Source organism: Panthera pardus, unplaced genomic scaffold, assembly GCF_024362965.1.
Source record: "Panthera pardus isolate Hobbes unplaced genomic scaffold, ASM2436296v1 HiC_scaffold_26, whole genome shotgun sequence".
Classification (NCBI taxonomy): Eukaryota; Metazoa; Chordata; class Mammalia; order Carnivora; family Felidae; genus Panthera; species Panthera pardus.
This window is the reverse complement of record NW_026526832.1, coordinates 34342991-34370835: the sequence shown is the minus strand read 5'-3', so window position 1 is coordinate 34370835 and position 27845 is coordinate 34342991. Positions and strand designations below refer to the sequence as shown.

Genomic DNA, 27845 nt, shown 5'->3' with positions numbered 1-27845 from the left:
ATCACGATGAGCGAGGCCTTTAAACATTTGGCGGTTGGAGAAGAAAAGTCAGGCTGCACTATAGGCAGTGAGGAGGCTGCTCCAGATGTGAGTCTCGCAGGCCCCAGAGTCACCCTCACTCTGTGAGGCCTCTCCTGGTCGTCCGTGACCTTGATACTTGTTTTGAAGAAGATTGATCCTTTTTTTGGTCAAATGTCCCTTAGTTTTCTCCACTGCTTTCCCACGGGGGCCTGAGGCTCTGCATTTGGGGCAAGAATAGCGCATCACATGCCCCTCCTCTCTGCTCTGCGTACAGGGGTCAGCGGTCTGGCACAGCCCTTGGAGACATCGCCGTGTTTGCACACGGCTGTGTGTGAGTGTAAGATCTCGTGTCCCAACAGGGACACCTGGGTGGCTCAGTCGGTTAAGCATCTGACTTCGGCTCAGGTCATGATCTCGAGGTTTGTGAGTTTGAGCCCCTCATCGGGCTCTGTGCCGACAGCTCAAAGCCTGGAGCCTGCTTTGGATTCTGTGTCTCCCTCTCTCTCTACCTCTCCCCTGCTCGTGCTGTCTGTCTCTCAAAAATAAATAAACATTAAAAAAAATTATTTTAGGGGCGTCTGGGTGGCTCGGTCGGTTAAGCGTCTGACTTCAGCTCAGGTCATGATCTCGTGGTCCGGCTCTGTGCTGACTGCTCAGAGCCTGGAGCCTGTTTCGGATTCTGTGTCTCCCTCTCTCTCTGCCCCTCCCCTGTTCATGCTCTGTCTTTCTCTGTCTCAAAAATAAATAAACGTTAAAAAAAAAAAATTTTTTTTTTAATTAAAAAAAAAATTATTTTAGGGGTGCCTGGGTGGTTCAGTCAGTTAAGTGTCCAACTTCAGCTCAGGTCATGATCTCGCGGTCTGTGGGTTCAAGCCCCACGTCGGGCTCTGTGCTGACAGCTCAGAGCCTAGAACCTGCTTCGGATTCTGTGTCCCCCTCTCTGCCCCTCCCCCACTCGTGCTCTGTCTCTGTCTCTCAAAAATGAATAAACATTAAAGAGATTTTTTTAAAAAAGGATCTGGTGTCCCAACAGCCTTCAGCTGTTCCTCCTGCTTCCGTGGTGTTTGTAATACAGCACTCCCACGGCCTGTGGTTAGGATTTCTCATCTTTTTCTAAGGCCAGAAAACGTGTGAGATACTCATTTAGAAAAGGCTTTTATTATTCAAGGGGCTGTAACAATTACTTTTGGGGCGCCAACTTCTTGGCGAGTTCAAGAAAACAAAGCCTTTGAAAGGATAATGATGGTTTCCATCCCTGAGTAGCTCCTGTTTGGGGAAGCTTTATCTCTTCTTAAGCTTGGATGTGGACAGGTTTGTTAGTTTGGATTCCAAAGCCACAATCACCGAGCAAGGGCAGGCACGGCGGGTGAAGGACGCGAGAGAGTGCGCCATTTTGTACAAATCATTCATTTCGCAGCAGAGAGTTAAGATCATTCCCGAGGTTAATTATAAACACTTTCTGCCGGTATTGTGTACGGATTACTGTGCCGGGCTCCCAGCAGATAAAACTTCTCTTGCCATGCAGATGACAGGACGTACCACTTCCAAGCAGAAGACGAACAGGAATGCCAAATGTAAGTTCCTCGGGGGTGGGCCCTGGGGCCGGGACTCGGCAGTCCCTGGGATTTAACACAGCATCTCTCTCATTTTTCTAGATGGATGTCTGTGCTGCAGAACAGCAAAGAAGAAGCTTTAAACAATGCATTTAAGGGGGATGACAACACCGGGGAAAATAACATCGTCCAAGAGCTGACCAAGGAGATCATCGCGGAAGTGCAGAGGATGACGGGCAATGACGTGTGCTGCGACTGCGGGGCGCCAGGTGAGCCCCGCCCCTCCCCGCCCCACCCCTCCGTTGACTCTCATCCCGATTCATGGAAACCAGTCACGGATTTTCCCTTTCACTGCAGACACAGAGCTGCGTGCAGCGAGCCCGTGCGGGAGCTCGTGGCCCACGGGGCCGTGTGCATAGCTGCAGGGGGCGGGTGGGAAGACGCAGGAGCGTGAAGATGGCCTCACAGAGCTGAAAAGATTTAAAGCCTTTTGAGGGGTGCCTGGGTGGCTCATTCGGTTAAGCGTCCGACTTCAGCTCAGGTCATGATCTCGCGGTCCGTGAGTTCGAGCCCCGCGTCGGGCTCTGTGCGGAGGGCTCAGAGCCTGGAGCCTGCTTCGGATTCTGTGTCTCCCTCTGTCTCTGACCCTCCCCCGTTCATGCTCTGTCTCTGTCTCAAAAAATAAATAAACATTAAAAAAAAAATTAAAAAAAAAATAAAGCCTTTTGAGACACGAACGCCGAAGCACAGAACGCGGGTGAGACCAAGGTCATCTGCTCGTTGTGTTGGCTCGGAGGCTGCGTCGGGCGGCTTTTCCCGGGATTTACTCCAGCCTCCCTTTGTGCTACTTTGTAGAACTTGTGCAGTGACTTTAAGCCGCTGTCTAGTCTGTGACCCCAGGAGAGCCACTTTCTTTGTTAGCTGTCGGTTTCCCTGTATGGAAAATGAAGGAACTGGTCGAGATTGTTTTCCGGTCCCTTCCAGGCGTCACGTTCTGTGAAAAGAGGTGTTGATGTCTGCGTTTTGATAAAGCCTATGAGGAGCTCCATTCTGTAATGGACATAGAGCGGTATCATTGCAGATTCTAAGAGCTGGTATTTTCAAAAGCTTAAGGAGTGGAGTTATTCTGATTAAGGAGGAAGGGTGCTTTGGGAGCTTTGGGATAGCTGTTCCTGAACATTCACAAAATGAGAAAGCTTGTGGAGTGTCAGTTACCTTCTTCATTCCTCCAGTTCTATGACCGTTCTTCTAAAAAAATGCACACAACAGGGGCGCCTGGGTAGCTCAGTCAGTTAAGCGTCCGACTTCGGCTCAGGTCATGATCTCGCAGTCTGTGAGTTCAGGCCCCGCGTCGGGCTCTGTGCTGACAGCTCAGAGCCTGGAGCCTGTTTCGGATTCTGTGTCTCCCTCTCTCTGACCCTCCCCCGTTCATGCTCTGTCTCTCTCTGTCTCAAAAATAAATAAACGTTAAAAAAAAAAATTAAAAAAAAAATGCACACAACAAAAATAGAGTGGGCAGTTGAGAATTGCTAGGAGGTTCCTATTGCCCCAAAAAGCTGTATGTCTGGGGGTAGTGAGGGGTAGGTATTCCCTCAGGGTCTTGGATCCATTAAAAAGTACCTTTTGGCAGGAAATGAGGTGTAGGGAGTGGTAAGTAGTGAATTGTGTTTTTTCTTTTCTTTTCTTTTGTAACGTTTATTTATTTTTGAGAGCAAGCTCAAGGGGGGTGGGGGCGGGCAGATCCGGGCTGACAGCAGAGGAGACCCCGATGTGGGGCTCGAACTCACAAACCCCAAGATCTTGACCTCAGCTGAAGTCGGACTCTTAACCAACTGAGCCCCCCGGGTGACCCTAATTGTGCTTTTCCTTAAGCAAAGAGGGCTGTGTAACACTTCACTGGGACTTTTAAGACACTTTCATAAAGAAGTCAAAGCTGCGGACGTTTTTGTTTGGAAATGGACAAGATAGCTGACGTGAAAATTGATATAAAGTGATCTAAACATACTCCTGCCTCCCGAAAGTGTGCTACGGCCGGTATGGCAGAAATGCAAACACAGATGCCCAGAAGTTTCCCAAATGGGTAAAATTTTTTATAGCTTGAACTTTGAAAAAGTAACGTGACAGTTCGCTGGTGACCAAGGTTGCGATAGTTCCCCGCAGCAAGTTTCTAAGGGGAGCGGGTAATTCGCAAGAGAACGGTACGCAAGGGCCGGGGTAGTGTGCTCTGGCGTGTTTTGTTTTGAACGCCCCATTTTCGGTACACTCAGCATCCGTGTGTCACGCATCCCTTGGGTGTCTGCTGTGTACCCAGCACACGGTAGGATGGCTCAGTGACTTAGGAGCTGTGCTCCGGGAGAAGCTCGGTGACACGGTGCCAGCATGGGCTCGGGCCCAGGTAGGACTGCGTCTGGCTCCGCACCCCCTGCGGCCTCGAGCAAGCCCCTTCTCCTTTCGGAGCACCATGAAGACCCCTGCCCTGTTTGCCTGCTGGCCTTCTCGTGTGTGCTGAAGAAGGATCAGGTGACAGCATCTGTAATTGCGGAAGCTCTTGCACTCGGAACTATTTCTGCTGCCACCGAAGTGTTGAGCACAGAGTGTGGCATCAGCACGTAGTGTGTTCTCCGTCGTGATTGTTAGCATTTTGTGAACATGTAGACCTGTCTTAAGTCTGTTCCCTGTACAGCACTAGACTGGCGGCCCTCGTTTTTTCTCTCCCCTTTGCTGGTATGACCAGGGTTGGTGATGGGCGTGGTTTGTATTCAGGACAGCCTTCAGGGGCCCGTGGCCACTAGAGGGCACTGTGTCCTGTTTATTCTTGGACACACACCTGTCACTTGGGAGTTCGTAATGAACGGAAGGGTGGGCAGGATAAACGACTAAGTAAATGGAGGGAGGGGGAGCAGACAGGTGCATATGTGTGTATTGTGTGTAAGTGGGTGGTAATGCAGAATGAGTGATGAAGGGGGGCTCCAGCTGTGTCCAGGGTTGAGAAAATGCTCATGCTCAAAACTCCATGTGCAATAACTATACGGGAAAAGTGTTGTGACCCCAGCCCTGCACTCGCTGCGAACTCCAACTTTCCCTGTTCTCTTTGGCAGATCCTACCTGGCTCTCCACCAATCTGGGCATCCTGACCTGTATTGAGTGTTCCGGAATCCACCGAGAGCTCGGGGTTCACTATTCCAGGATGCAGTCCCTGACGTTAGATGTATTGGGAACGTCTGAGCTGCTGGTAATTCTCAAATCATTGATTTTGAAATGAAAATGAATGCACCGAATTCTAAGTTTTCCTTTTGGCGTTCGAACCCATTTTGCTTTCTTGCAATTCCCCTGGGCTGATGGTTGTTGATTCTTGCCAGATGGGTTTGGGCAATGAGAACCTCAGTGGTAATTCCTCCTTCTCAGCTACTGGTAGTTGAAGGCACTTTTTGTTGTAAAACCTTCTTCCTAAACGAATAAAGTGAAGTGACACAAAAAAGGAGAGCTGAGACGTGTGTACGACGTGGAATACGATGGCGACACAGTCTGGGTCACCCCATTCCTTAAACGCGTGCACAACGGAAAGCCCAGAGACAGTTGAGGGCTCGTTCTCCGGAGCCCCCAGCAGATCCCTGCTGAGTCTGTGGTCACGACATGGCTCAGGCCTCCGGCCCACTTTTCCCCTGCCTCTACTGTCACTCTCTGGGTGAGATTTCGGCCTCTGCTTTTACTGCCTTTGTTTCTAAAGAAGTCTTTCCTTTTTGGCTCAGTGATAACATATGAGCCTTGCGGCGTGGTATAGAAGGATACTGGGAGGTTGAAGCATTTTCTGTGAAGTAACATCCAGAGTATTGAGACCAGCCCCACGGAGGAAAAGGCACATCACACTAGCTGTTTGGAGGCCACCTAAAATGGAGCTTTGGTGGACTGTTTTCAAAGCCTGTGATTGCTGGTTGAGAAGCAGTGTTTGAAATTCTTGGTGTAGCTGGGCACTGGGCAGTGAACATTAAGTGGATATAGATCGCCGTTGGCTGTAATGAAAAGAGCAATCATCTTGACAGGAAATCAATTATTGTGGTCAGTATACCTCTCAAGGGGCCATAAATTTTATCGATGACTACTCTAGAACCAGGGTCTGAACTTGTAATGCATTTTGAACTATCTTGTCAAATCTTCCTGGTCTTGGCAAAGAATTCCTTTATGGTCTTGAAAGGTGAAGCTGGGAGAAACGAGAGTGAATTCTGGTCGCCCGGTTGGTCACGTCCCTGATTACTTCAAGTTAGAAATGGAGCGCGACTCAGCAAGACTCAGGCAGTGTCTTCCTGGTTCCACGATGCCGTTCTTGTTACTGTCGTGATGCATTCAGCCTCTGCGGTGGAGCTGTGTGTGTACAAGAGGTAGCCTGGGTAACTGACTTTGGTTAGCCTTGAGATTCCCACAGTATATTTTCAAAGAAACACCAATTCTCAGGAAGCACTGGTAACCCTTGGCAGTTGGTCTGCTGCCATACTGACTTCCTCAAAACAGCGGGAAGTGTTAAGTGATTTGTGGTGACATAATAATTGCTTATTTTGTACTAAGCACTTCTCAGAGCTCTTTGTATGTATTAGTTCATTTGTCCTTCACTACAACCCAGCGACCTTGCTGTTTATCCCCTCTTTATGACAGAGGAACTGAGGCTTAGAATGTTTTAATGTACCCGAGGTTGTATAGTTATTAAAGTGCCAGATCTAGGGCGGGACCCTTTAATCCAGAGCTCACGATTCACCTCTGAAGAGCCTGGGAAACGAACTGGTCCTTGTGGTGGCCTGTCCTGCTGTGTGGTGAGCATTTAAGCATCACTACTGTCCCTCCCTATCCCCCACTCCCCACCCTCCACCCCCCATCCCCCATCCCCAGCAAATGTTTAAGAAAAAGAAAGCCCTGCTTTGTAGTCAGCCGGTCCACAGATGTCCGTACTCCCGCCGTGGCCATTTTCTCAACTCTGTGCCATCGTCAGTAACCAGCGTGAGTCACTGAATGTAACTGAGTTCACCGCACAAACACTGGTTGTCCGTGGCTTCAGAAACAGAATAGTAAAATGATTAGGAGGTGATGAGTTTTGAGCACTTATTACTTTGTTTTTAGTGTAATTTACTTAACTAGGAGTTTATATAATGTAATTTTAATAATGGCTCTCGTGAGCTGGTCGAGGCTTGACCCCAGCACATCTGTTACACCTGCTTAAATATTAAAATGATGGTCTTCATGAGACTCTTGCCTACTAAGCAGGAAAACACCAAAGAAGGTAGAAGGGAAGATGTTCATGTCTTGGTGAAACAGTGAGGTGGCTTCTGACCCCTGGTTAGAACCCTGGTCTTTATCTCCCAGAGCCTCTGTCTGCACCTCCTCACAGGGGGGGTTAACATTTGGCCAGCTGTCAGCCCTTTTGAGCCATCAGGAGAGACTGCTTATTTAGTATCTGCAGGTATTTTCAGAACCTGATCTCTGCCTTAGTTTCGGACTCTCCTGGTCTGCCTCACCCTCAGTTGTTGCAGAAAAACAGAGGGAAAAGGCCCCCGAGTCTTGTGGGGTTCTCCCCGCTCTCCTCTTGCCCCTCAGCTCTGCCTGTGTGGTCATCTGGTTGCTCATGGGAGGTGGGCATCTCCCCAGCCCCACCCACCGCGTGCCAGGACAGTGAGCCTGATGTCCTGCCCAGAACCCTTACCGCTCAGCCGTTAAGTCAAGCACTGCATGGCTTGACTTGTGTTTGTCAGGGTGTTAGGATTCATTTCTAAAACATGAGAAGTTCAAGCCTTTTTGAAGCACCCAGGTTATTTTTATTCTGCTTAGACAGTTGGATGCTTGAACAGAAGATCTCCTGAAGGCTTGACACATAGACCTGTGTGTGTGTGTGTGTGTGTGTGTGTGTGTGTGTGTGTTTAGAATTATGTTGGCACACAGTAAAGACTATGAAGGATTAGCTCTCATTATTCTCTACTCCAGAATGACTTTAACTGAATCCTTTCAGAAGAACAATCCACGTGTCCTAACGTATGAATCCACAGGGAGAGTCCACTCCGGTTTTCTGCTGCAAGTATGAACATTGAGGATGTGCAGAGCAGGGACATCAGGGTCTCTGCTTGAGTTTGTCGTAGTGTGTGTTCTTGTGTAGCAAATGTTGATTGAGCCGCCTTGCACCCTATGAGAGGAAATAAGAGGTGACCTGGAAAGTTAACTCCCAGCGTCCCCAGGGGAGAATCCTGGGCAAAGTTGCTTTACAGGTGCAGTGGTTCTCTGTCCTTCAGGTAAGTCAGTCCTGGAGCCCGAATCTCAGGGTGATGCGCTGTGATGGGCGCAGACTTTCATCCTTGGCTGACCCTAAACAGACCCTCACCACATAGTTGGTCACTCCTGTCCTCCCATATGGCCTCACCGTATTATTCGTCACGATAAAAATCATTTTGCTTAATTCCATAAATTACTTTCTGGTTTCGCATCTGCACACTGTTCCCTTGGAAACACACGTATGTGCTACGGTAACATCTCATTTCCTTCTTTTTTTATTTTGGTTTCAGAGCATATGCTTGATTTCCATGTTACCTGAACGGGTTTCGGCGGCATCTGCGAAGGTGGCTAGTTAGCAGTCATCTTCTCCTCCCTCTACCTGCTGTCAGAATCATGTCTTACTCAGTGGAAACACATGAGTGCGTGAAGCACTGGTTCGTCCTGGGAGATCACCCCACTTGAACTGGTCCTCTAGCGTGTGCGCTCAGTGTCCTCAGATTTCAAAGCAAACCCACTTTCAGAAACCCTCCTGGTAAATACAGATTTTGGAAAGGTAGATTCTCCTGCCCCAACACAGATCATTTCAGCATTGATTTCCAGCTCACGTGTAAGATAGTACCGTTGGTCCTGGGGTCTTCGTATCGTATGATCAATTTGACCTCAAACATGAAATAAAGGGAATTCTGATATTACGAAATTTTATTTGTGTCTGTAATTTTAAAATCTTCTTCCAAAGTCTTCTGTGAGCTCATAGCTCACAGCTGGAACCGCTGTTTCCCCTGGGACTGCAGCGAAGCTGCTCTCAGGACCCTAAGGGCAGCAAGAAATGTGGTCCCAGCTACCATTTATTGAGCAACTGTTACACTCAGGCATTGTCCTAGGGTGCTTTACATACACTGTGTCTGACCCAAACAAGAACTCTGTCTTTAAAAATGAGGCCAGGGCCGCCTGGGTGACTCAGTTAAGCAGCCGACTCCTGGATTTGGGACCAGTTGAGAGATCAAAAGTCTGATTCGTTGTTGAAAGAAGCCAGATTGGTTGATGAGGTTCACACAGGCGGGAACAGGAGGAGCCCACAGCCCCTCCTGTGTGTGTGGCGGTGCTGAGGCCCACAGTCACGGAAGTTCTTTCTTGTCATTTGCCCGCTCCTCCCCTCAGGGAGCGTAAGAGCAGGGAAGAAGGTGACAGCAGATTTCCCTCCCTCCGGAAACAGTAAAACGGGCAGGTTTCCTCACCCCAAACTCGGAAAACAATTTCTGGGTAAAGTCTGAGGTCTCGGTCTGGGTCCGTAGGCCCGGCACAGGTCAGTGCTAAGAGTCTCCAGAAACACGTGACTCTGTCCCCATCCTCAGGTGCTTCCGTGCAGCGAGGGAGAGGGACCCAGGGTTCCACACAGGGTGTGTGTGGTGTCGTGGGCGTCTTGACCAGGCAGCTTTCCTGCTGACATACACCTGCTGTCTCCATACTCTGTGCTCAGTGTGGACTTCTTTCCCAGCCCCCAACACCGTGCATTTCTCTGTATTCACCTCTGTCTCGTTAGACCGAGCTCTCTCTGGGGCACATGGGTGGCTCAGTTGGTTGAGCATCTAACTCTAGATTTCGGCTCAGGTCATGATCTCATGGTTCGGGAGATCGAGCCTCATGTCAGGTTCTGCACTGATATCACGGGGCCTGCTTGGGATTCCCTTTCCCCCTCTCTCTCTGCCTTCCCCCTGTTCGTGCACGTGCTCTCTCAAAAAATAAGTGAATAAACTTAAAAAAGAAAAGAAAACAAAACAAAGACTGAGCTCAGAGCTTCCCCCAAGCAGGGTTGTGTCTCATGCTCGGTACCGAGCGCATCTGAGGTCTCGGTGTGCATTCGCGGACTGACCTGGGGCTGGGATTTGCATTGGTGAGTGATGTAGCACTTAAAGTGCCCCAGACCTTCCTAGATCTGATCTGGCCCTGTGTCTGCTGCAGGGAGACCTCCAGGAGTAGGGGGGCATGTGTGTTGGGGGCTGCATAACACCAGCCTTCCTGGTTCCTTGACTCCCGCCCACTGGGCCCACTGGGACCCGCATTTTCTCGACGTGACCCTGCAGCTTCCATCTGCAAATGCTTTGCTTTTGTTGATGATTCTAAAGGAGTCCTCTGCAGGCTGAACTGTTCGCTGGAACTTGGCAAAACTGTGAGGCGGCACATTTCTCTGCACTGGGCAAGTGTGACGCACGGATGCGGTGGCTCCCTGGACCAGCTGTCCCCTGGTAAACCAGCCAAGTCCAAGCAGAAGGGAGGCAGCTGATTCGCGGGGAATTCTCCTCCTCACGCCCCACCTCCCATCTGCTTTCCATAGACTCAGAGGCATGCGGGGCCCTCGCTCGCAGAAGGGCGCTGGGGCCCGTTCCGTCACTTACCTTCTGAAGAGAGACGACTGTGCCTGGCGAGGGCACGGTGTCCACATTACACGGAAGCATGGGGTCATTCAGCCATGCCTGGCTCCAAACAGGGGCTCTGACGCTGAGGTTCAGTCCCGGATCTGACCCTGACGATCCAAGAAATCATTGCGGGCGTTGCGTCCGTGGTACATGGGCGCTGTCGCCTGGTGTGGTTGGCCATCAGCCTCATTCTTGGGGAAACCACAGTGAGGCAGCCCCAGGGTTTTGTCCCCTGACAATGGCCTGAGGCCACCAGGCCGGGAATGAGGGCCCAGGTGGGGCTGCTTAGTGCCTGGTGCTCTGAGCCATCTAGGACACTGTGTTCACTTTACCAAGGACGGTAAAATCAGGAAGTGCATCGGACGGTTACTAAGGTGTCGCACATCCCTTGTCCGGCGGCGTCCCTCGCAATCCCATTTCACTGCTTCACGTTTCTCACCGCCAGAAAGTTCAGGCTCCTCTAACTCAGATCCCCTTGGCTGTCACTTCAGTCACTTACCCCTGGAGAGAGAAGGGGTGCTCAGGCAGCCGCCTGATCTTCCAGAACATGCCCTGTGACCCTGTGTCCGCGTCACTGCTCGAGAACAGAGATATCAGAGGCTCCACGTGCCCCATTGTGCCCTCTTCAACGCGGGAGGTGAACTATCTGTTCTCGTGAGAGCCCTGGGCCAGGTGCTGCCTTTCAGTTCGGTTTCATTAAACATTGAAGAAGCTAATCTCTGTCAGGTGCTGGGCTGGGTGCTCAAATAAGGTGATTAAACCCCTGCTTTTAAGGAGCTCCTGCTCACCCAGTTTGTGCCTCCACTCAGGAGAGTGCCAGTTGCCATATTGTGCTTGACTAAGACAAGCCGTGACAGTTGTCTCCCTAGTCTAGCTGCATTGAACACACTGCCTCGTATTCAGGAAGCGTTGATTAAAATGTGTTCATTTAAATTTTAATGAATAAGAAAGTTGATCGTTGCATGAGGACCTTACATTTGGAACAAGTACATTTTTGTGCTTCGGTTTATGGAACCGAATTAGGCTTTCGCCTAAATTGCCCCACTCTATTATTTTTACAAGGTAGGTACCATCCCTGTTTTACTGGTGAGAAATTGGAACTCAGGTAAACTGACTTGCGTGTGGTCACAAAGCCAGGGAATAGAACCGTGATTTGAACCCGAGTCTTGACTTCCTGGCCCAGCACTCTCCACTGGATGAGAGCCGCCTCCTTGCTGGCATAAGTAGATCTTTTTAGGTCCATTTCAGTGGGAGCACAGGTTTTTTCGGGGGAGGGGATAAGGGTGGAAACTGACATTGGACCAAGTTACTGCCCCTTCCTGTCCACCTCGGTGCTTTATCCAGGGGACGTTTTATAAGAACATTTCTCTGTAATAGACCTGCTGCTTCTTATCTCTAGTTTTATGAGTACCTTTGGGGTTTGGGTTTTGTCCATCTTTATTAACGGCAAACCACTTTATTGCTCTATTTCTTAGTGGCCATTAAATAAATCATCAACGCATGAGTAGTGTGCAGCAGTGGAATGCATTAATAATTGAGTACCCTGAAATAGACTTCTGCTTTTGCAGCTTGCCAAGAATATTGGGAATGCAGGCTTCAATGAGATCATGGAGTGTTGCCTTCCGGCTGAAGACTCGGTCAAACCCAACCCGGGCAGCGACATGTAAGTATGGACCTGCCTGGTTTTGTTTTCTGAGCAAAGACTGGCCTTGTACCCAAGCCCCGTGAGGCAGGACAGTAACAGGTGTAGGGGATCTCAGTTGTTGTTTCGTTGGGGAATAGATTACCCTGGTTTGTTTTCGTTTTTTCTCTGGCAAGTCACCTTTTTGGGCATCCAGATGAAAAAAATTGGTGTGGCTGGTTTTCTTAGGAAGAAGCCACAGCAAGGCAGCTTTGGCCGATGCTCTAGGTCTATGACAGAGGAGTGAGGAGTGTCGCCCTCACTGGTGGCATATGGGTACCCCCTCACCTTCTGCATCAGGGGAGTTCAAGCCCCTTCCCTCTGCATAGATCCTAAAAATTTTCTTTAATGTTTATTTTTGAGAGAGAGGGAGAGAAAGAGAGCGAGCACAAGCGGGGGAGGGGCAGAGAGAGAGGGAGACACGGAATCCAAAGCGGGCTTCAGGCTCTGAGCTGTCAGCACAGAGCCCGACGCGGGGCCCGAACCCACAAACCACAAGATCACGACCTGAGCCGAAGTCGGACGCTTAACCGACTGAGCCACCCAGGCGCCCCTCTCTGCATAGATTCTGAGCCACGTATCCTTTTCTGGCCCAGTGTCCTTGCAAATGTGGAGAGTGTGCTGTTTTCTTCAACAAGAATTTTTTATTCTTGTTTCACTTTTGACCCAAAACCTGACCGAGAAGCTTTGTGCCTCATGCATCCTGCTGGCCCGATGGGGCAGAGCTTACAGGAGATTTTCCTGCCAGTCTTATCAAATAGAGCATAAGTCACCCGGCTTACACTGGTCTTTGGGCATGAGAGGTGGACGGAAGACTGGCACGTCCGGGCAGTGGATGGCCTCTCTGCTCCAGGTGGCTAGAGGGTGATCACCTACTGTCATACAATGCAAGGTGGGACAGACAGATGGAAGAAGGGGTGTCCCCGGGGCAGTTAAAAGACCCAGCGCCTGCATTCGAGTGCTGAGCCTGGACCACAGTGATCCGGCAGGACAGGAGGGAATGAGAAAAATGTGATAAGAGAGAGTAGAAAAATTCTTTTACAGAGACAACATTGCCCTTGGAAGAAGGTTGAGAGGGGATTGATGGCACAGGTCTCTCCTAAAGGACATAAGGTGAGGAGCCGTGGACAGTGCTCTAGGAGTGGTTTTTCACATAGCAGGTGGAGTACAGGCCCTTGGCAAAGGCAGAGAATTTTAAGTGTTTGTAACCAGTTTGTTGGGACCTGTCTTTGGGAAGCTGAGATGGTGGGATCTGTGTTCTTTTGCATTTGGGTGAGGTAACAATGCAGTGAGAGAGCCTAGACATGTACAGGCATGAACACACCGTGTTCGTGATACACCCCCTCAGATATCGGGTATCTGCGATGAGCATTTGGTTGGCGTTGGATTAGGGTCGCTTCCTGTTGGAATCCTGTAGCAGATGCTGGCAATAGTGGTTTTGTGGGACTGGGTACGAGGCACGAGCCTAGGTTGTTGTCCTCTCTGCATGAAGATCTGAGTTCCAAATCTGTATTCTTACCCAAACCCGGAGAGGCAGGTGGTATAGGACGTAGGACCTTAGCCAATCGTGGGACCTGGGCAGGCTCCGGGGCTGCTCTGAGCTCCCTCCTCTAATATGACCACCCTCGCCCGCTCAGAGAGCCAGCGGAGTGGTCGTCAGCGGGACAGTTGGGTAGAGCTGGACCCAGGTGGTGTCCTCAGCTCTGCGCGCTCACCCTGGGTGTGGGCAGTAGAGGCGACTCAAGTGCTGCACACCGAACCCACAAACCCTGAGAGATCAGGGTCCTCTCCGTTTAGCTTTCAATTGGAGGGTTACCCAGAGGTGAGCCAGCTCTTCCCGAGATTGCTGGAAGCTCCCGTTCAACAAAGGAAATGTCATGGTCTGGTACGCTGCGTTTGTTTACAGTCTAATCGACAGACAGGGAAGGTGCCGGTCTCCCAAGTCGCCGTAATATTGATCAGTTTTGAGCAAAGCGTCTGACAAGTAATTTCTTCCAAGTACCAGGGGTGCCTTATAAAAGCAGAGAATTTGTTTACTCTGGGGCTAGATGTTTCGAAAACATGAACACGATCTGCTTTGACTCCTTCAGTATAAACGTTCTGTCTGCATTGAAACACCCCCCACCCACCGCCAGCCTTGGCACAAACGAGACGGAAGTGTAGCCCTCCCCCTCTTTTTTTTTCCCCCAAATTGAGGGCGGTTGGCCAGTGTGATGGCAAAACGCCACCTGCTTTCATACCTGCTCGGGTGAAGTTAACTGCTGGTCTGTCTGCTCCTGTAGCCTTTGGCTCTATTTTAAAACCTTCCGTGCCACTTTATATCGTACCAAAGTATTTACACATATTTCTCTAATAGATCACGTCTTCCTGATTTTTGTATTTCCCACCGCAATATGTTGCTTGTGGTGGTTCAATACATATTTAACGAATCAACAAGTCAAAGATAAAGTCCCAGCTCTGTGGCTATTTAAATAAACTGTATTTTACTTGCAGATGAAAAGGAGTGTATGCTTCTGGCTTTATCTCGGGACAACATACCATCTGCACATAAATCTGTTGACAGGGAAGGCACAGACCCTCTAGTGGCCTATGAATCCCCAGATTTTGGATTTGGGGGTGGGTGTGGAGAGAGAGAAATAGGTGGGAGGGGGAAGCAGGCAGATTTGTGTCTGTTTATGGAGGCAGCGCTGTTCCTTTTCTGCGATTAAGGACCTTACACAGGCCCATCCTTCAGAAGTACGTGCCAAATGTGTTGTTATTTTAAGTTCATTGCTTTTCTCCAAAAGTCTAATCCTTTCCAAAACAACAAGAGGTGGGGAGGGGAGCATGCTGACAGAGTAAATAAACTGCCCTCATGAAGCCGTGGAGCGTGGTGGTGCAAAGACCGGGTGTGTGCCCATGCTTGTGTGGGCGTGACCTCCAGGGGTCACAGAGCCCCGGATAGGTGAATAACATTAAGAACTCAGGGTCCGGGATGTCTTGAGCCCCTTCCAAGGAAGGCAGGGGGAGGTCGCAGTGATGATTATCTCACAAGGGTTTTACTGAAACTACCTAGAACTTCACAACTGTCTGGTCCCACCGCTCATCATAAGAGACCTGGAGAATTTGAATCATTAGACAGGTTGTCACATGTGGCACGTCATCGAGCCCAAAACGTCACTAAGCAATTCCCCGCATGCCGCACTGTGCTAGGAGGCCCCCCGAGGAGAACCTGGACCCCGAGAGCAGGGGCGGCCCTCAGAGAGCTTCCCACTGTGTGTGGAAACAGAACTCTGGGTCCTCTTGATAGACTTCAGTTTACTTATCCGCAGGGGGGAGGCGAGAAAAATTGATAGCATTTGTTGTGAGGACCAAATGAGACCGCCTGTCTCAGCTCGACCTGTAAGCCCAGGGGCTGGACGTTTGTGAGGTGACGCACGGAAAGTGTGTTAGCACACTTCATTAGCACCCAGGCAGTGAGTGTCTTAGGGCAGGCGGTCGGTAGTGGGGAGAGTAGCCCCCCATCGCTGGGAGCCTGGCGTTGGCCTGCCCGCTCCCAGACCTGCATCGCCCCCTGGGGCCCGCGGTGTTGACCTGAGGGGCTCGGTGGCTGACGGCAGACGCAGTTGGCACAGCCCTGGCGGCAGGATGGGAAGGAACAGTCCCTGAGCTGAGAAGAGCCGACCAGGTTCACTGTGAGGCCCCTCCTCCCATGCTGTTGTGGTCCTGACAGCTGGCGTTTCCAGAATGCTGCGCTATCTCGTGTAACCTGCAACAGCCCCGCGAGCAGGTGTGGTCACGGGAAGGGCTTGCCCGCTGTCCCCTCGACAGGAAGCAGTGGAACCCGTTTGAGCAGCCGTCTGACCGGGGGCCCGGGCTCTGAACTGTGCGGTCTCCCAGAGCTGACCACCAGGCCCTGGCTTTTCCGTCAGCCTCCCCCGCCCAATTTCTTGAAATTCCAGTGTGCTTCACGCTTTCCAGAAAGGAGCCAAGGGAATCGATCCTGTTGCGTCGTTTTCTGTGCATCTGTTGACTAACGTTAAGTTTTTGTATTGTCAGTGGAATTCAGTTTTCTCTGACGTGCTTTATTGAGATACAATTCACATACCATACAGCTCGCCCATTTAAATGGAAATTCAGGGGCATCTGGGTGGCTCATCGGTTAAGTGTCCGACTTCAACTCAGGTCATGATCTCACAGTTCATGGGTTCAAGCCCCACGTTGGGCTCTGTGCTGACAGCTTGGAGCCTAGAGCTGCTTTGGATTCTCTCTCTCTCTCTCTCTCTCTCTCTCTCTCTCTCTCTCTGTCTCTGTCTCGGTTTCTCTCTCTGTATGTCCCTCCCCCATTCACACTCTGTCTCTCTCCTCTCTCAAAAAAAAAAAAAAAAAAGTAAAACATTTTAAAAATAAATAAATAAATGAGATTCAGTGACGTTCACCCTACTCACAGAGTATGCATCCATCACCGCAGTCTGGAACATTTTTCTGCCCCCGAAACAAAACGCTGTGCCTGTCAGGCATCACCCACTCCACCCTCCCCTCCACTCCCTCACCCCCCACCCCCCAGCCCTGCTAATCTGCTTTTTGTCCCGACGAATTTGCCTCTTCCAGGCATTGTGTGTAAATGCGATCATACAGCATGTGGCCTTGTGTGTCCGTCTGGCTCCTTTTCCTTCGCACGATGTTTTCAGGGCTCAGCCATGATGTAGCCTGTCGGAGCTGTGTTCCTCGATGTGGCTGAACAGTACTCCGTTGTGTAGGCGGACCACGTGTGCTCGTCCCTTCACCGGCTGATGGGTAGCTGGGCTGCTTCCTGCCCCTTCTCACTTGATTGCCACAGGGAATTTCGTTTTTACTGTAGCTCTCAAAAATCCTGTCTACTTTTTTTTTATTGTTGCAGCTGTTGTTTGTTAAGGTCCTCGGAGTAAAATGCTGAAAGTCCTCCTGACCAGGAGCTACTGTTTCTCTAGCTCTCCATTTTTAAAACATTTTTTTTAATGTTTATTATTTTGAGAGAGAGAGACAGAGCATGAGCAGGGGGAGGGTACAGACAGAGGGAGACACAGAATCCGAAGCAGGCTCCAGGCTCCGAGCTGTCAGCACAGAGCCTGGCGTGGGGCTCAAACCCACAAACCACGAGAGATCATGACTTGAGCCGAAATCAGACGCTTAACCGACTGAGTCACCCAGGCACCCCTTGCTCTCCATCTTTTAAGTTCGATCAGCAAGTTCCAGGGCTCTAAGGACCCACCATGTACCCAGCAAATGTGTCAGTTCATGTATTTTTCCCAGTTCCTCGAGGGCGTGTGTTACACGTTTGCGCAAATAGGACCTGAGGCCTAAAGAGATGAAATGCTTGTCCCAGGACACACCGTCAGTATGGTGGGGGCGGGATCTGAACCCACACTTCTCCTGGCCTCCCCGGAGTTGGTGCTGTTCCAGGCTCCATGGGGGAGGTAGAGTCTGTGAACACAATGCCATGTGAAGGCCAGAAAATAGACCACAAAGGCTGACAGTTTGTTCTGGTTCATCAGATGAGTGGTGCGTTTTCTGCCAGGCACAGTGCCCACGAACGAGAAGATAACGGTCTTCCCTCTTTTTCTTCCCTTAATGTTTATTTATTTTTGAGAGAGAGAGAGAGAGAGCGAGCGAGAGCACAAGCCAGGGAGGGGCAGAGAGAGGGGGGACAGAGGATCCGAGGCAGGCTCTGTGCTGACAGCAATGAGCCCAATGCGGGGCTCAAACTCAGAAACCGCGAGATCATGACCTGAGCCAAAGTCAGACGCTCAACCGACTGAGCCACCCTGGGACCCAACAATGTCTTCGCTCTCAAGGAGGGCCTCCCAGCCTGCCTAACCTGGCCAGTTACCGTTGGCACCTGAGTGAGGCCCAGTCACCCTGCGCTGGGCCTCGAGGCCTCTTGTGTTGGAAACTGGAGGATTTCACTGCCCTGGGTGTCCCCGGACACAGGCACTGCCAGGGTCACACAGCAGATTGCTCCCTACCCGCCAGTGTTTCCGCAAGGAAGGTGTAGGCAGGATTTTCTTTTTTTTTTTAACGGTTACAGATAATTGCAGGTTAGATACGTTTGAATAGAGGCCCTTAATCATTTACAAGGCAGTTATGCTTGGTTTCAGGAATGCCAGGAAGGACTACATTACTGCCAAGTACATTGAGAGGAAATACGCAAGGAAAAAGCATGTGGATAATGCGGCCAAACTCCACAGCCTTTGTGAGGCCGTCAAAACCAGAGATATTTTTGGATTACTCCAAGCGTATGCTGATGGTGTGGATCTTACAGAAAAAATCCCACTGGCCAACGGACACGTAAGAGCGTGGCTTGCTACTTTCACAAAAGAAAAGAAAGGGGAGGTGGGGAGTGGCAGGGCAGCGTCATCACAAATGCTGAGAAAGTAGCATAATTCTCTGAAGGAAGACAACATTGGTTCTGGGGAGAAATTCATGGTTTATTCTTCTTTAACCAAAAATATGATGCCAGCCTTGGAAGGAAAGCCCATCCCCTGGGGGAGGGAGCATCTTCTCAGAGGCCAGAGGGTCCTGTCTCCTGGGTGCAGGGCAGCTGACGGCCAGACTTTGAGGAGCAGCTCCTGAGGCTTCCCTGGGAGGGAGAGCTCCCCAGCCTGCTCCCCACCTGTGCCCTCCTCCCTGAGGGAGCCGGAGAAGGAGGGATCCCCCCCACTTTCCTGGGAGAGCCTTGTGGAGAGGGTGGGGTCTCAGGGTAGCATGGGATCGAGTATGGCAGGATCGATCCCATAGGAAACCGGCTACCAGTGTCACAGCTCGGCATGTGTCCTAATTCTCTTCCACGGGTGACCTTGTGGACACACGCTCACGTTCCCTTGAAACCTCCTTGTCCTCATAATGAAGGTGCGAGATGCCAGGCGTTACCCCTTAGCAGCCGAGCACGTGTTCTATGGAGCCTGATATCCAATGTTTGAGAGAGAGACAGAGAGAAGTCAAGCCCAGGTGGTTCAGGGCATGCCCAGCTCAGAGCCCTGCCCCAGCCAGAGGACGGGGGAGTGGCCCTGGCTGGCTGAGCAGGTCCGGCAGGTGGATTGAGGGCCACCTCCCTCTTTGTCCCACGTTCCCTGTTCCATGGATGTTGCCTTTGCCTCCAGCCCTCTCGCCCACCCACCCACCTGAGACCATCTTCCTCTGGTCGGTCCTCCCCCACCTGCCAGAACTCTTTCAGAAAAGGCAGTGGAGGTCATGTGTCCCCTGGTATAAATTGAAGACAGTCTGGGCATTAGCACTCCTGGCCTTGTCCGTAAATACAGAATGAAAAACTCTAATGCTATTTTTAAAATAAGAATTTATGTTTATTCAGGCAGCAGGTATAAAAGATTGGGTATAAGAGGCCTGGGGAAACTTCCTAGGGTCTTTGGACGAAGACCCCCACACGCACCTTATAGGCAACACCTCATGTTGTTAGTGCAGAGATAGGAATATCAAGATTGAGGGGACTTTGAGGTGAACTCCCTGAATTTCTCATTATTTTCTGTGGAGAAAGGAAGACCAGTCTCGAAATGGTCCCAAGAGCAGAGTTTGCTCTGGAGACTAGAGAGACACCATATGTCTTAGAAGCATTTTGAAAGAAAGAATAAAAGGCTTTTGGAAGAGAGAGACACAGTTTTGCTCACATTGAACACAAAACTGAACGCTCCCCTTGGAATTCTGGAATGTTTCTCTTTGGTCTTCAGGAGCCAGATGAAACTGCCCTGCATCTTGCAGTCAGATCGGTGGACCGGACTTCTCTCCACATCGTAGACTTTTTAGTCCAGAACAGGTAGGTGTTCTAAACTTAGGGGAGGCGTTTGATTTTGTTCCTTGGTGTTTCTGAGGAAGGATCAGGTTCCTGCCTCATTATGTGGCTGTGGGACAGGAAGTGAGCCATCAGGGGCCAGTCCTGAGAGACCCTAGGACGTGAAGACAGAGACCCTTCGTGGGATATCTGCAAGATCCAGCTTCTGGCGTCTGGGACTCAGCAGATCTCAGATCGATACATCTGAATTCTGGGCTCCGGAAGGCAGGCTGTCCGTGGCCCCCACAACCGCCTGTGTGCACAGGGCCATCCCCACACTCACGTCCCTTGTGAGTGTCCCATAAGACCCAGGTGGGGTACCCTAGAGCAGTGGGGAGAGGTCACAGGGACACAGGGATCCATACCTGAGCCACCCGCCTAAGCTGAGATTGTAAACTGCAACACCGGGTTGTGGGCATTTTGTCTGGTTTGAAAAGTTGTTTCTATATCTTCATTAGAAGTAGCCTTTAAAGAACCTGCGCGTGCGCGCGCAGCGCGCTGCGCGCGTGTGTGTGTGTGTGTGTGTGTGTGCACGTGCACGTGTGTGTGCACTGCATAGTCCTGCTGCTTGGTGCGTCCCACCCTACTCTGGTTTATCACCTGCCTGGCGGCAGCCAGCCAGCCACAAACACCCGTTAAGGTGTATCTTGACTCCCTGATCGTGGTTTGGGGCGTGTGTTGCGGGAGATGCTGGTCACAGGCCGCTGACACGGCTCCAAACGGAGTGGAAAATTCCACAGTGCAATGGCAAGGTCATATTCAGCATTTCTGCCTTTCCCTGCTGTTGCTGGGGGAGAGAGTGAAGAAGTAGCCAGAGGCAGCCAGAGGCAGAGCGGCTGGGGGCCGGTCAGCAGTTTGCTGGACTCAGTGGAAGCCGCCCGCTGATGGAGCCCGAATGCCCGCCCAGCGCCTAGCGCGCGACAGCGGTTCCGCGGACCCTGGATGAAACAGCTCAGTGACGTCATCCTCTCCCAGTGCAGATTCTTGGAGCGTGAGAAGGGAAATCCTGGTTTCCTTTCTTCCAGAATGGAAGGGGGGCAGCAGGAAGAGGGGAGAGGTCAGAAGATGAAGCTTATTTTCACAGTGTAGCAGGTTCTGTCCTGAGAAGAGCAGTGGATGTCTCCTCCTGGTGACCGTCCCCATCTGTCCTTCCCGGGGCCACAAAGCCCCACTGTCCCTCCTCCTCATGATGACAGCCACGTTTCAGGGCTTCGCCCACCAGGGGGTTGAGTGGCTTGTCCCACGTCTGGGGAGCACGGTGCCTTTTGGGGTGCCTCTCTCCCTTTCTGGCCTTCTCTGCCATTGTTGCTGGCTCCCTGGTGGCCTTCCGCCACGGCTGCCTCACCCCCACGAGCGGGGGTGCTGCCCTGTGCCCCCACCGTGGAGGGGGATTCGGAGAAATCCCCTACTGTCTGGTGTTGCTTGACTCTTCCCCTGCTCACCTGCCAGGCCCCCTGGCCTTCCCCTCATTGCTCTTTCTCTTCTGTCCCCGTTCTTGGCCAGTGGGAACCTGGATAAGCAGACAGGGAAGGGCAGCACCGCCCTGCACTATTGCTGCCTGACGGACAACGCCGAGTGCCTGAAGCTGCTCCTGCGGGGGAAGGCCTCCATCGAGACAGGTGAGCGGGTGGCGCCGGCCCGGCCCCGTGTGCGGGCCCTGCCTTCTGAAGGCGGGGGGCCTCTCCCCGCGTGCCCCACACGGCTGCCGCGTCCCGTATTTGTCAGCAGTCGCCCTCCCTCCGATACGTAGACCTCCCACCTTCGGCAGGTATTTTATAGGTTATGAGAAGCAGAGCTCAAGCCCCACAGACAACACTCACGCGGACGTGAATTTGAACAAGCTCTGGGGCGTCTTGCCCTCCTGTTCAGAACCCCCACCCAGCATCAGGCTTAGTCTCTTCCTGGCCCCGGGGTGGAAAATTTACTTACGGGGCAGTGAAGAGACACTGTTCACTGCCACTCGTGGCACCGAGTCTCCTCCACGAGGGACCCTGATCTGTTGGGCCTTCATTTCTCCCTCCCGCGTGGGACCCTGACACGCTGGCAGCCATCCGAAGGCAGGCGGTGGTGACTGTGTTGGGAGGAAGTGATTTGGAAGAACTGTGGAACAGAGAGCAAAGAGAACACAAAGAAGGCACACACCTTCTTGAGTCAAGTTTCTTTTTTTTTTTTTTTCTATTTTTTGGGGGGGTGGGTAGAGGGAGAGAGAGAGATTTGGAAGCAGGTTCCTTGCCCAGCATTGAGCCTGACGCGACTGACACGGGGCTGTATCCCACAACCGTGAGATCATAACCTGAGCCGAAATTTAGAGTCGGATGCTTAACTGAGCTTCCCAGGTGTCTCTGAGTTGGCTTTTTTTTTTTTCTTATTATTAATCAAACCTTGTTGGCAGAGGCTTATTTAGAAGAAAATGCACGGTTTCGGGTTTGCAGACTGCTGAGGAGTGCCGTTCTGTGCCCATGGCCAACTCAAACGGTCTCCTGACGTCTCCCGACCGTGTTCCACCGCAGGTCTGTACGGTTACGAGACCAGTTCCGCCCCTGCCCCAGACTCAACCGTGGGATTCGTTAATCGTGCTCACTTCGATTGAGTGCTGCTTCTCTGTACCTCTTTTAACTGCCTCCTGATAATCCGGCCTTCGCTTGTTTTTGTCATAATGCCTCCCTTTGTCGCCCTGCCTTTTAGCTAACGAGTCGGGGGAGACGCCACTGGACATCGCCAGACGCCTCCGGCACGAGCACTGTGAGGAGCTGGTGAGTCTCCACCCGGTGTGGACGTGGCCAGGGGGCCCTTCCTGGGCCAGGAAGGGGCCCTGCCCTCTGCGAAGTGTGGACCCTAGAGGGGATAGCCAGGAGAAGGCACACCGGGGGGTCTTTCAAGAGGAGGTGGCCACCCCCTCGTAATGACACTTAGAACGCCAGCGGGCATTTGCTGGTTGGACATGTTGATGGTGGTCCTGGCGTTAATCTGGGGCAACAGGAGCAGAGATCCGGGGGCCACCGTGGCTTTGGCTCATCCCTGGAGTCGGGAAGCCACCGGCTCGTCCCTTCACAGCAGCATCCAGAGCTGGTGTTCTTACTCTGTTCCCCAACCCCGAATCTTCCAGATGGTTCTGCACCATCGTTTCCTGTCCTGTTCTAGATCAGGCAGTGACAGTGCAGCTAGGGGGCAGAGCCCGTGGGCTCAGGCGGTAGGGCTCCACCACCATGACTCGGGAAGGCCGCACCAATGCCAACTGTCTCGCTGTTTCCTTGTTTGTGAAGTGGAGTCCGCTCTACCAGTTCACAAGGTTGTTGTGGGAATTAGTGTTGCACTCGGAAGCTCAACCAGTGCTCGGTAAAGAGAGCTATTCGTTGTAAATGTTACGGAAGTGTGGGATGAGTACCAGGTGCTATTCTAAGTAGTTGATATCCCCTAACTCGTTCAATCTTGATAGCCACCCATGACACGGTTTCTTCTGTTATCCCTATTTTACAGGTGAGGAAACAGACACAGAAGGGTTAAGTAACTTGCCCAAGGTCACACAGCTACTCTCTGGCTCTGGAGGAAATTAAGGGCTAACGTGCTAAGAAAGGGATTTGCTTCTCTCCCGTGTATCTAAAATGGAACTAGCTACCTGTTCCCCGAGAGTATTGTGAAAATAGTCATTCACATCCTTTTCTTTGGGGCATCATCTTTAGTGCTGGTCAAGAACGGTTGGGTTAACAGTGGAAACGTCCGTTCTCTGTTGAGTTGGCTCCTGTGTGTGGTTGTCAGCACCTACGGGCCGTCCTTGAGACCTCGAATAGCCCTTGTCTGCCCACCGCCCTGTACCGTTTACAGAACACGAAAGGGCAGTTACGAGGTTTGCGTTTCAAGGTCCTCTGTGAAATAGGGAGGGGAGTTTCAGCCGGCCTCACCCTGGGGTCTCTGCCTCCCCCACCCCGTGCCACCCAGGGCTGCTCGCCTCGCGTGCAGTGTCACTGACGGCCCTTTGTCCTCTCAGCTGACCCAGGCCTTATCTGGGAGGTTCAATTCCCACGTCCACGTCGAGTATGAGTGGCGGCTGCTCCACGAAGACCTGGATGAGAGCGATGACGACGTGGACGAGAAACTGCAGGTCAGTGCCCGGCCGAGGGACGCCAGGGGTGTCGTCGTGAGCTTTGTGGCGAGCGGGGTGGATCCTGGCTTCTAATCTGTGCACAGAGCTGTTTTGTAGAAGTGGAGTTTGCTTTTTGCCTCCGTTGATCTCAGTAGGTTTTTGGTTTCACCCTTCCCACAGCTGCCACCTGTCTCCCAGCTCTTAGGAACAAGGGAACATTCCTTGTGTCGTCATCATTAGCTGCCCACCGTTTGATCTGAGGGAAAGAAATGGGGGGGCCATGGAGTCTAGTGGGTTTTAGAGGAAGTCCTTGCACTGTGCATGTGATAAAGAGCCAGGGGCCCCCAGTGTCGCGGGTCATGTCCACTCATCAGCCGTTAAAACCTTAACTAGAATCATTAAATGACCTTTAGAACTGTGGGTCCAACTTTTTCCTCTATTCGATGGGGTCACGGAAGCTTTGAGAGTCAAGAGAAGTTGACTCGGCCACAGTGAAGCTTAGTATTTAGAGACCAGCTTGGGGCCAGACTGAGGGCACTTGCCTCTGAGTCCAGCTCCCTGCTCATGGCACGCTGTCTTGCACACTTGGAGGGCTCCTGGCAGGGTACCTACCACCTTCACACAGGTCTCAGAGCTGAGTCAGACTCCAGCAGGCGGACTCCAGAGCCCACACTCCTAGCTGCTGTGAAATTAGTGGAAAATGCCATGTAAACTTCCCTTTTTTTATTTCTTATTTTTTTTAATTTTTTTTCAACATTTATTTATTTTTGAGACAGAGAGAGACAGAGCATGAACAGGGGAGGGGCAGAGACAGAGGGAGACACAGAATCTGAAACAGGCTGCAGGCTCTGAGCGGTCAGCACAGAGCCCGACGCGGGGCTCGAACTCACGGGCCGTGAGATCATGACCTGAGCCGAAGTCCCGAAGTCGGATGCTTAACTGACCAAGCCACCCAGGCGCCCCTGAACTTTCCTTTTTTTAAAAAAAAAATGTTTTCTTTATTTTTGAGAGACAGCGAGCACACAAGTGGGGGAGGGACAGAGAGGGGAGGGACAGAGGATCTGAAGCAGGCTCTGTACTGACCCCAGAGAGCCCGTCTGATGCAAGGCTCAAACTCACAAACCTGAGATCATGACCTGAGCTGACGTCGGACACTTAACCGACTGAGCCACCCAGGTGTCCTCCACGTAAAATTTCGTATTGAATATTCTGATGTGCATTGAGCCTGTCTGATTACATGTATATACGCCATTTCCGAAATTTCCTTGACTTTCCTCGTTCATGGAGCCGTTAACATACCTGCTTGCTATGTCTTCAAATAAGAAACTTCTCCACTGAGTTAGGTATAAAACGGTATCAAAGTAAGGAGAGCTGACTAATGTTACACTTACCCACCTTAAAAAAAGATTGGATGCATCGGCCCCAGAGTGAGCACACATATCCCATTCTTGCGTGAGCAGGACACGGCAGGTCCCATGGTCCAAACAGAAGTCTGACAGCAAGTGCTAACACTCATCTACCCACTCCCTGTTTCCAGCAGAGGTGGGTGTAGTTCATATAGCCATGGGCTTTGTTGAATTCAAAATATGTGTGAAGACCACTAGCCATCGAGTTCTGCATAGCTGAGCTGAGTTTGGGCCACTGGGTTGGCCAGAGCCTTGACTGGGCAGGTGGTCCTGTGAGGGGAAGTGGGGTATATCAGCCAGCAGTTTAACTGCTAAGCTGGCACTGTGCTAGAGAAGCAAAGTTCTACCCATTGAACAGAGGAGAAACAGGGTCAGCCAGGTTAAGATAGTTGCTGAAGATCATAGCTGTTACAATGAAGCTGACGTTTAAAATGAATTAGATCTGAGTCACCCAAGTCGTGATTCCATGCACATGACCTTCAGACGGAGCTAGGGTTAGCAAACCAAAAGGGCCGGGTAGTAAATATTCAGGCCTTTGGGCCTGAACTGTCACCATCTTTTCTGCGCCTACTCAGCTCTGGCAGGGTGGCTTGAAAGCAACTGCAATTTGTAAATGACTAGGCATGGCTGTGTTCTAATAAACTTTATTTATAAAGCAGGTGGTGGCCCCCAGGCCGTGGTCTGCTGACCCTGAGTTAGAGGAATCTCAAGAGGTGCATTCATACTGGAAGAAACATTGACCTCCCCCGAATTTGCCACGTAGCTGTTGGGGATTGAGTGTAGCTGGGTCCTCAATGGAAAGCATGTGTACGAAGGGGAAATGCAATGAAAATGCAGATCTAGCTTAAATTAGCTCTGGCTAATAAGGATGAAATCGCCCGTGTTTTAAATCCTTCACAGAATGGAGATGTGTAAATTATAAATCATGGCTGTGTGTGTGTGTGTGTGTGTGTGTGTGTGTGTCTGTTAAGACACATGGTGAGAGTAACTCTTAAAGTCTTGCAGCTCTCACGTAATGGCTGAGAGCCAAAAAGGCACCGGGCCCAAGTAGCAGTGGTGTGCACGAGTAGCCTGGGCGCTGTGACCAGGGGGTCAGCGTGTGTGCATTTCGCCCTCTGCAGCCCAGTCCCAGTCGGCGAGAAGACCGGCCCGTCAGCTTCTACCAGCTGGGGTCCAGCCAGCTGCAGTCGAATGCCGCGTCTTTGGCCAGAGATGCCGCCAGCCTGGCCAAGGACAAGCAGAGGGGCTTTGTGCCCAGCATCTTGCAGAACGAGACGTACGGAGCCATCCTCAGTGGCAGCCCGCCGCCCTCCCAGCCCGCGGCCCCCAGCACGGCCAGCGCCCCCCCACTGCCCCCGCGGAACGTTGCCAAAGGTACTGAACCGTCGTAGCTCCCGCCGGCGCACGAAGGGCGTTGTTTGGTTTTCGCTTTGGGAAGTTTCTGGTTGCTTTGCCCCCTGCTCGATGACATGTGGGGTTTTGTGTCCTATGGTCATGGTGTTGACCTCCTCAAGGAGCTCTCCGGTCTTAGGATGCCGGATGGTGGTGGAGCCTCTGACTCTGTCCTTGTTCTGGGCAGAGGTGTGGCATTTGTGTCACTGGCAGTGCGCACAGACTCCACCAGGGCAGCCTGAGGCGGGTGGCTCAGCTCGTGACGCTGGTCCTGTGAGACCTTCCCGCAGACCTCCTTTCTGTTCTTTTCTGTCTGCTTTTACCGCTCACCACCCCTCCCTCTGCCTTAGTTCTGTCCTGTGTCATCATCCCTCCACTGCCCCCCCCCCCCCGCCCCCCGCCTGCCTGCAGCCAGCTTGTGATGCCTGGTACCTTCTATCTCTGCCAGCCCCATGAAATGAAGGATACAAAGATGCTGATTTGGGGAACGGTGCGCAACCTAATTGTAAAAATGCAAAATGATCCCCGTGGGTCCTGCCGGTGCCTTAAGTGCCAGAGCTTGCCGTGCTTGACGTTAGTTGTTCTGTCACAACGCAATGAGTTGGACTTCCCAGATGCTGGTTTTTAGTTTTATTAAAATGGAAACTGAGGTGCTCGCTTCGGCAGCACACACACTAAAACTGGAATGATACGGAGAAGATTAGCACGGCCCCTGTGCCAGGATGACACGCAAAGTCATGAAGCGTTCCTTATTTTTAACAAGTAAGGGGCATAAGGAATCTACTCGTGAAATCATTGTTGCACTGTATGGTAACTAACTTGGATGTAACTCAAAAAAGTAAAATAAAAATAAATAAAAATTTTAGAAAATAAAAAGATTTTAAAACATTAAAAAAAAAATGCAAACTGAGGCCCCCAAAAGTTAGGTAATTTTCCCAGGACTGACGGCCAGCTGGCCATTCTGCTCCTTGAAGGCCGGTCCAGCAAGCAGCCGGCATAGCTGTGGGCTGGGGCTGCCCGACGCGGCCGGTGGCCTCCGGAGGGCTTCCCACGAGAAGGAGGGTGTGATGTCCCCGCCCCGCTGGAGGCTGCTGCCGGTCCACGTGGCATTTGTGCAACAGCTGCTCTCCGGGAGGGGACGTGAGTGAGGGTTGTAGCCCTGGCAGGGGAGCGAGGATAGCAGCTGCCAGCACCTGGGTCGAGGCCACCCCCACCATGGCCCTGTCCCCAGCTCTCAGGGAGGCCCAGAG

At 51.6% G+C, this 27845-nt stretch overlaps 1 protein-coding gene and 1 non-coding gene across 6 annotated transcripts in view; both read left to right on the top strand.

The window, feature by feature from the left end:
• ASAP2 (ArfGAP with SH3 domain, ankyrin repeat and PH domain 2) overlaps positions 1 to 27845 on the top strand; it is a 173967-nt gene that overhangs the window by 131524 nt on the left and 14598 nt on the right. For all 5 annotated transcript variants that reach the window (XM_053891168.1, XM_053891167.1, XM_053891165.1 and 2 more), the window contains 10 exons: positions 1547 to 1595; positions 1677 to 1843; positions 4673 to 4806; positions 11803 to 11897; positions 18032 to 18221; positions 19616 to 19701; positions 21220 to 21335; positions 22402 to 22469; positions 23702 to 23815; positions 26325 to 26577. In XM_053891168.1, the coding sequence (XP_053747143.1) occupies positions 1547 to 1595; positions 1677 to 1843; positions 4673 to 4806; positions 11803 to 11897; positions 18032 to 18221; positions 19616 to 19701; positions 21220 to 21335; positions 22402 to 22469; positions 23702 to 23815; positions 26325 to 26577 (1272 nt within the window). The remainder of the gene's footprint in view (positions 1 to 1546; positions 1596 to 1676; positions 1844 to 4672; positions 4807 to 11802; positions 11898 to 18031; positions 18222 to 19615; positions 19702 to 21219; positions 21336 to 22401; positions 22470 to 23701; positions 23816 to 26324; positions 26578 to 27845) is intronic.
• LOC128773713 (U6 spliceosomal RNA) lies at positions 27246 to 27352 on the top strand. Its single transcript, XR_008418149.1, has one exon. It is a non-coding gene; the product is annotated as a U6 spliceosomal RNA (small nuclear RNA).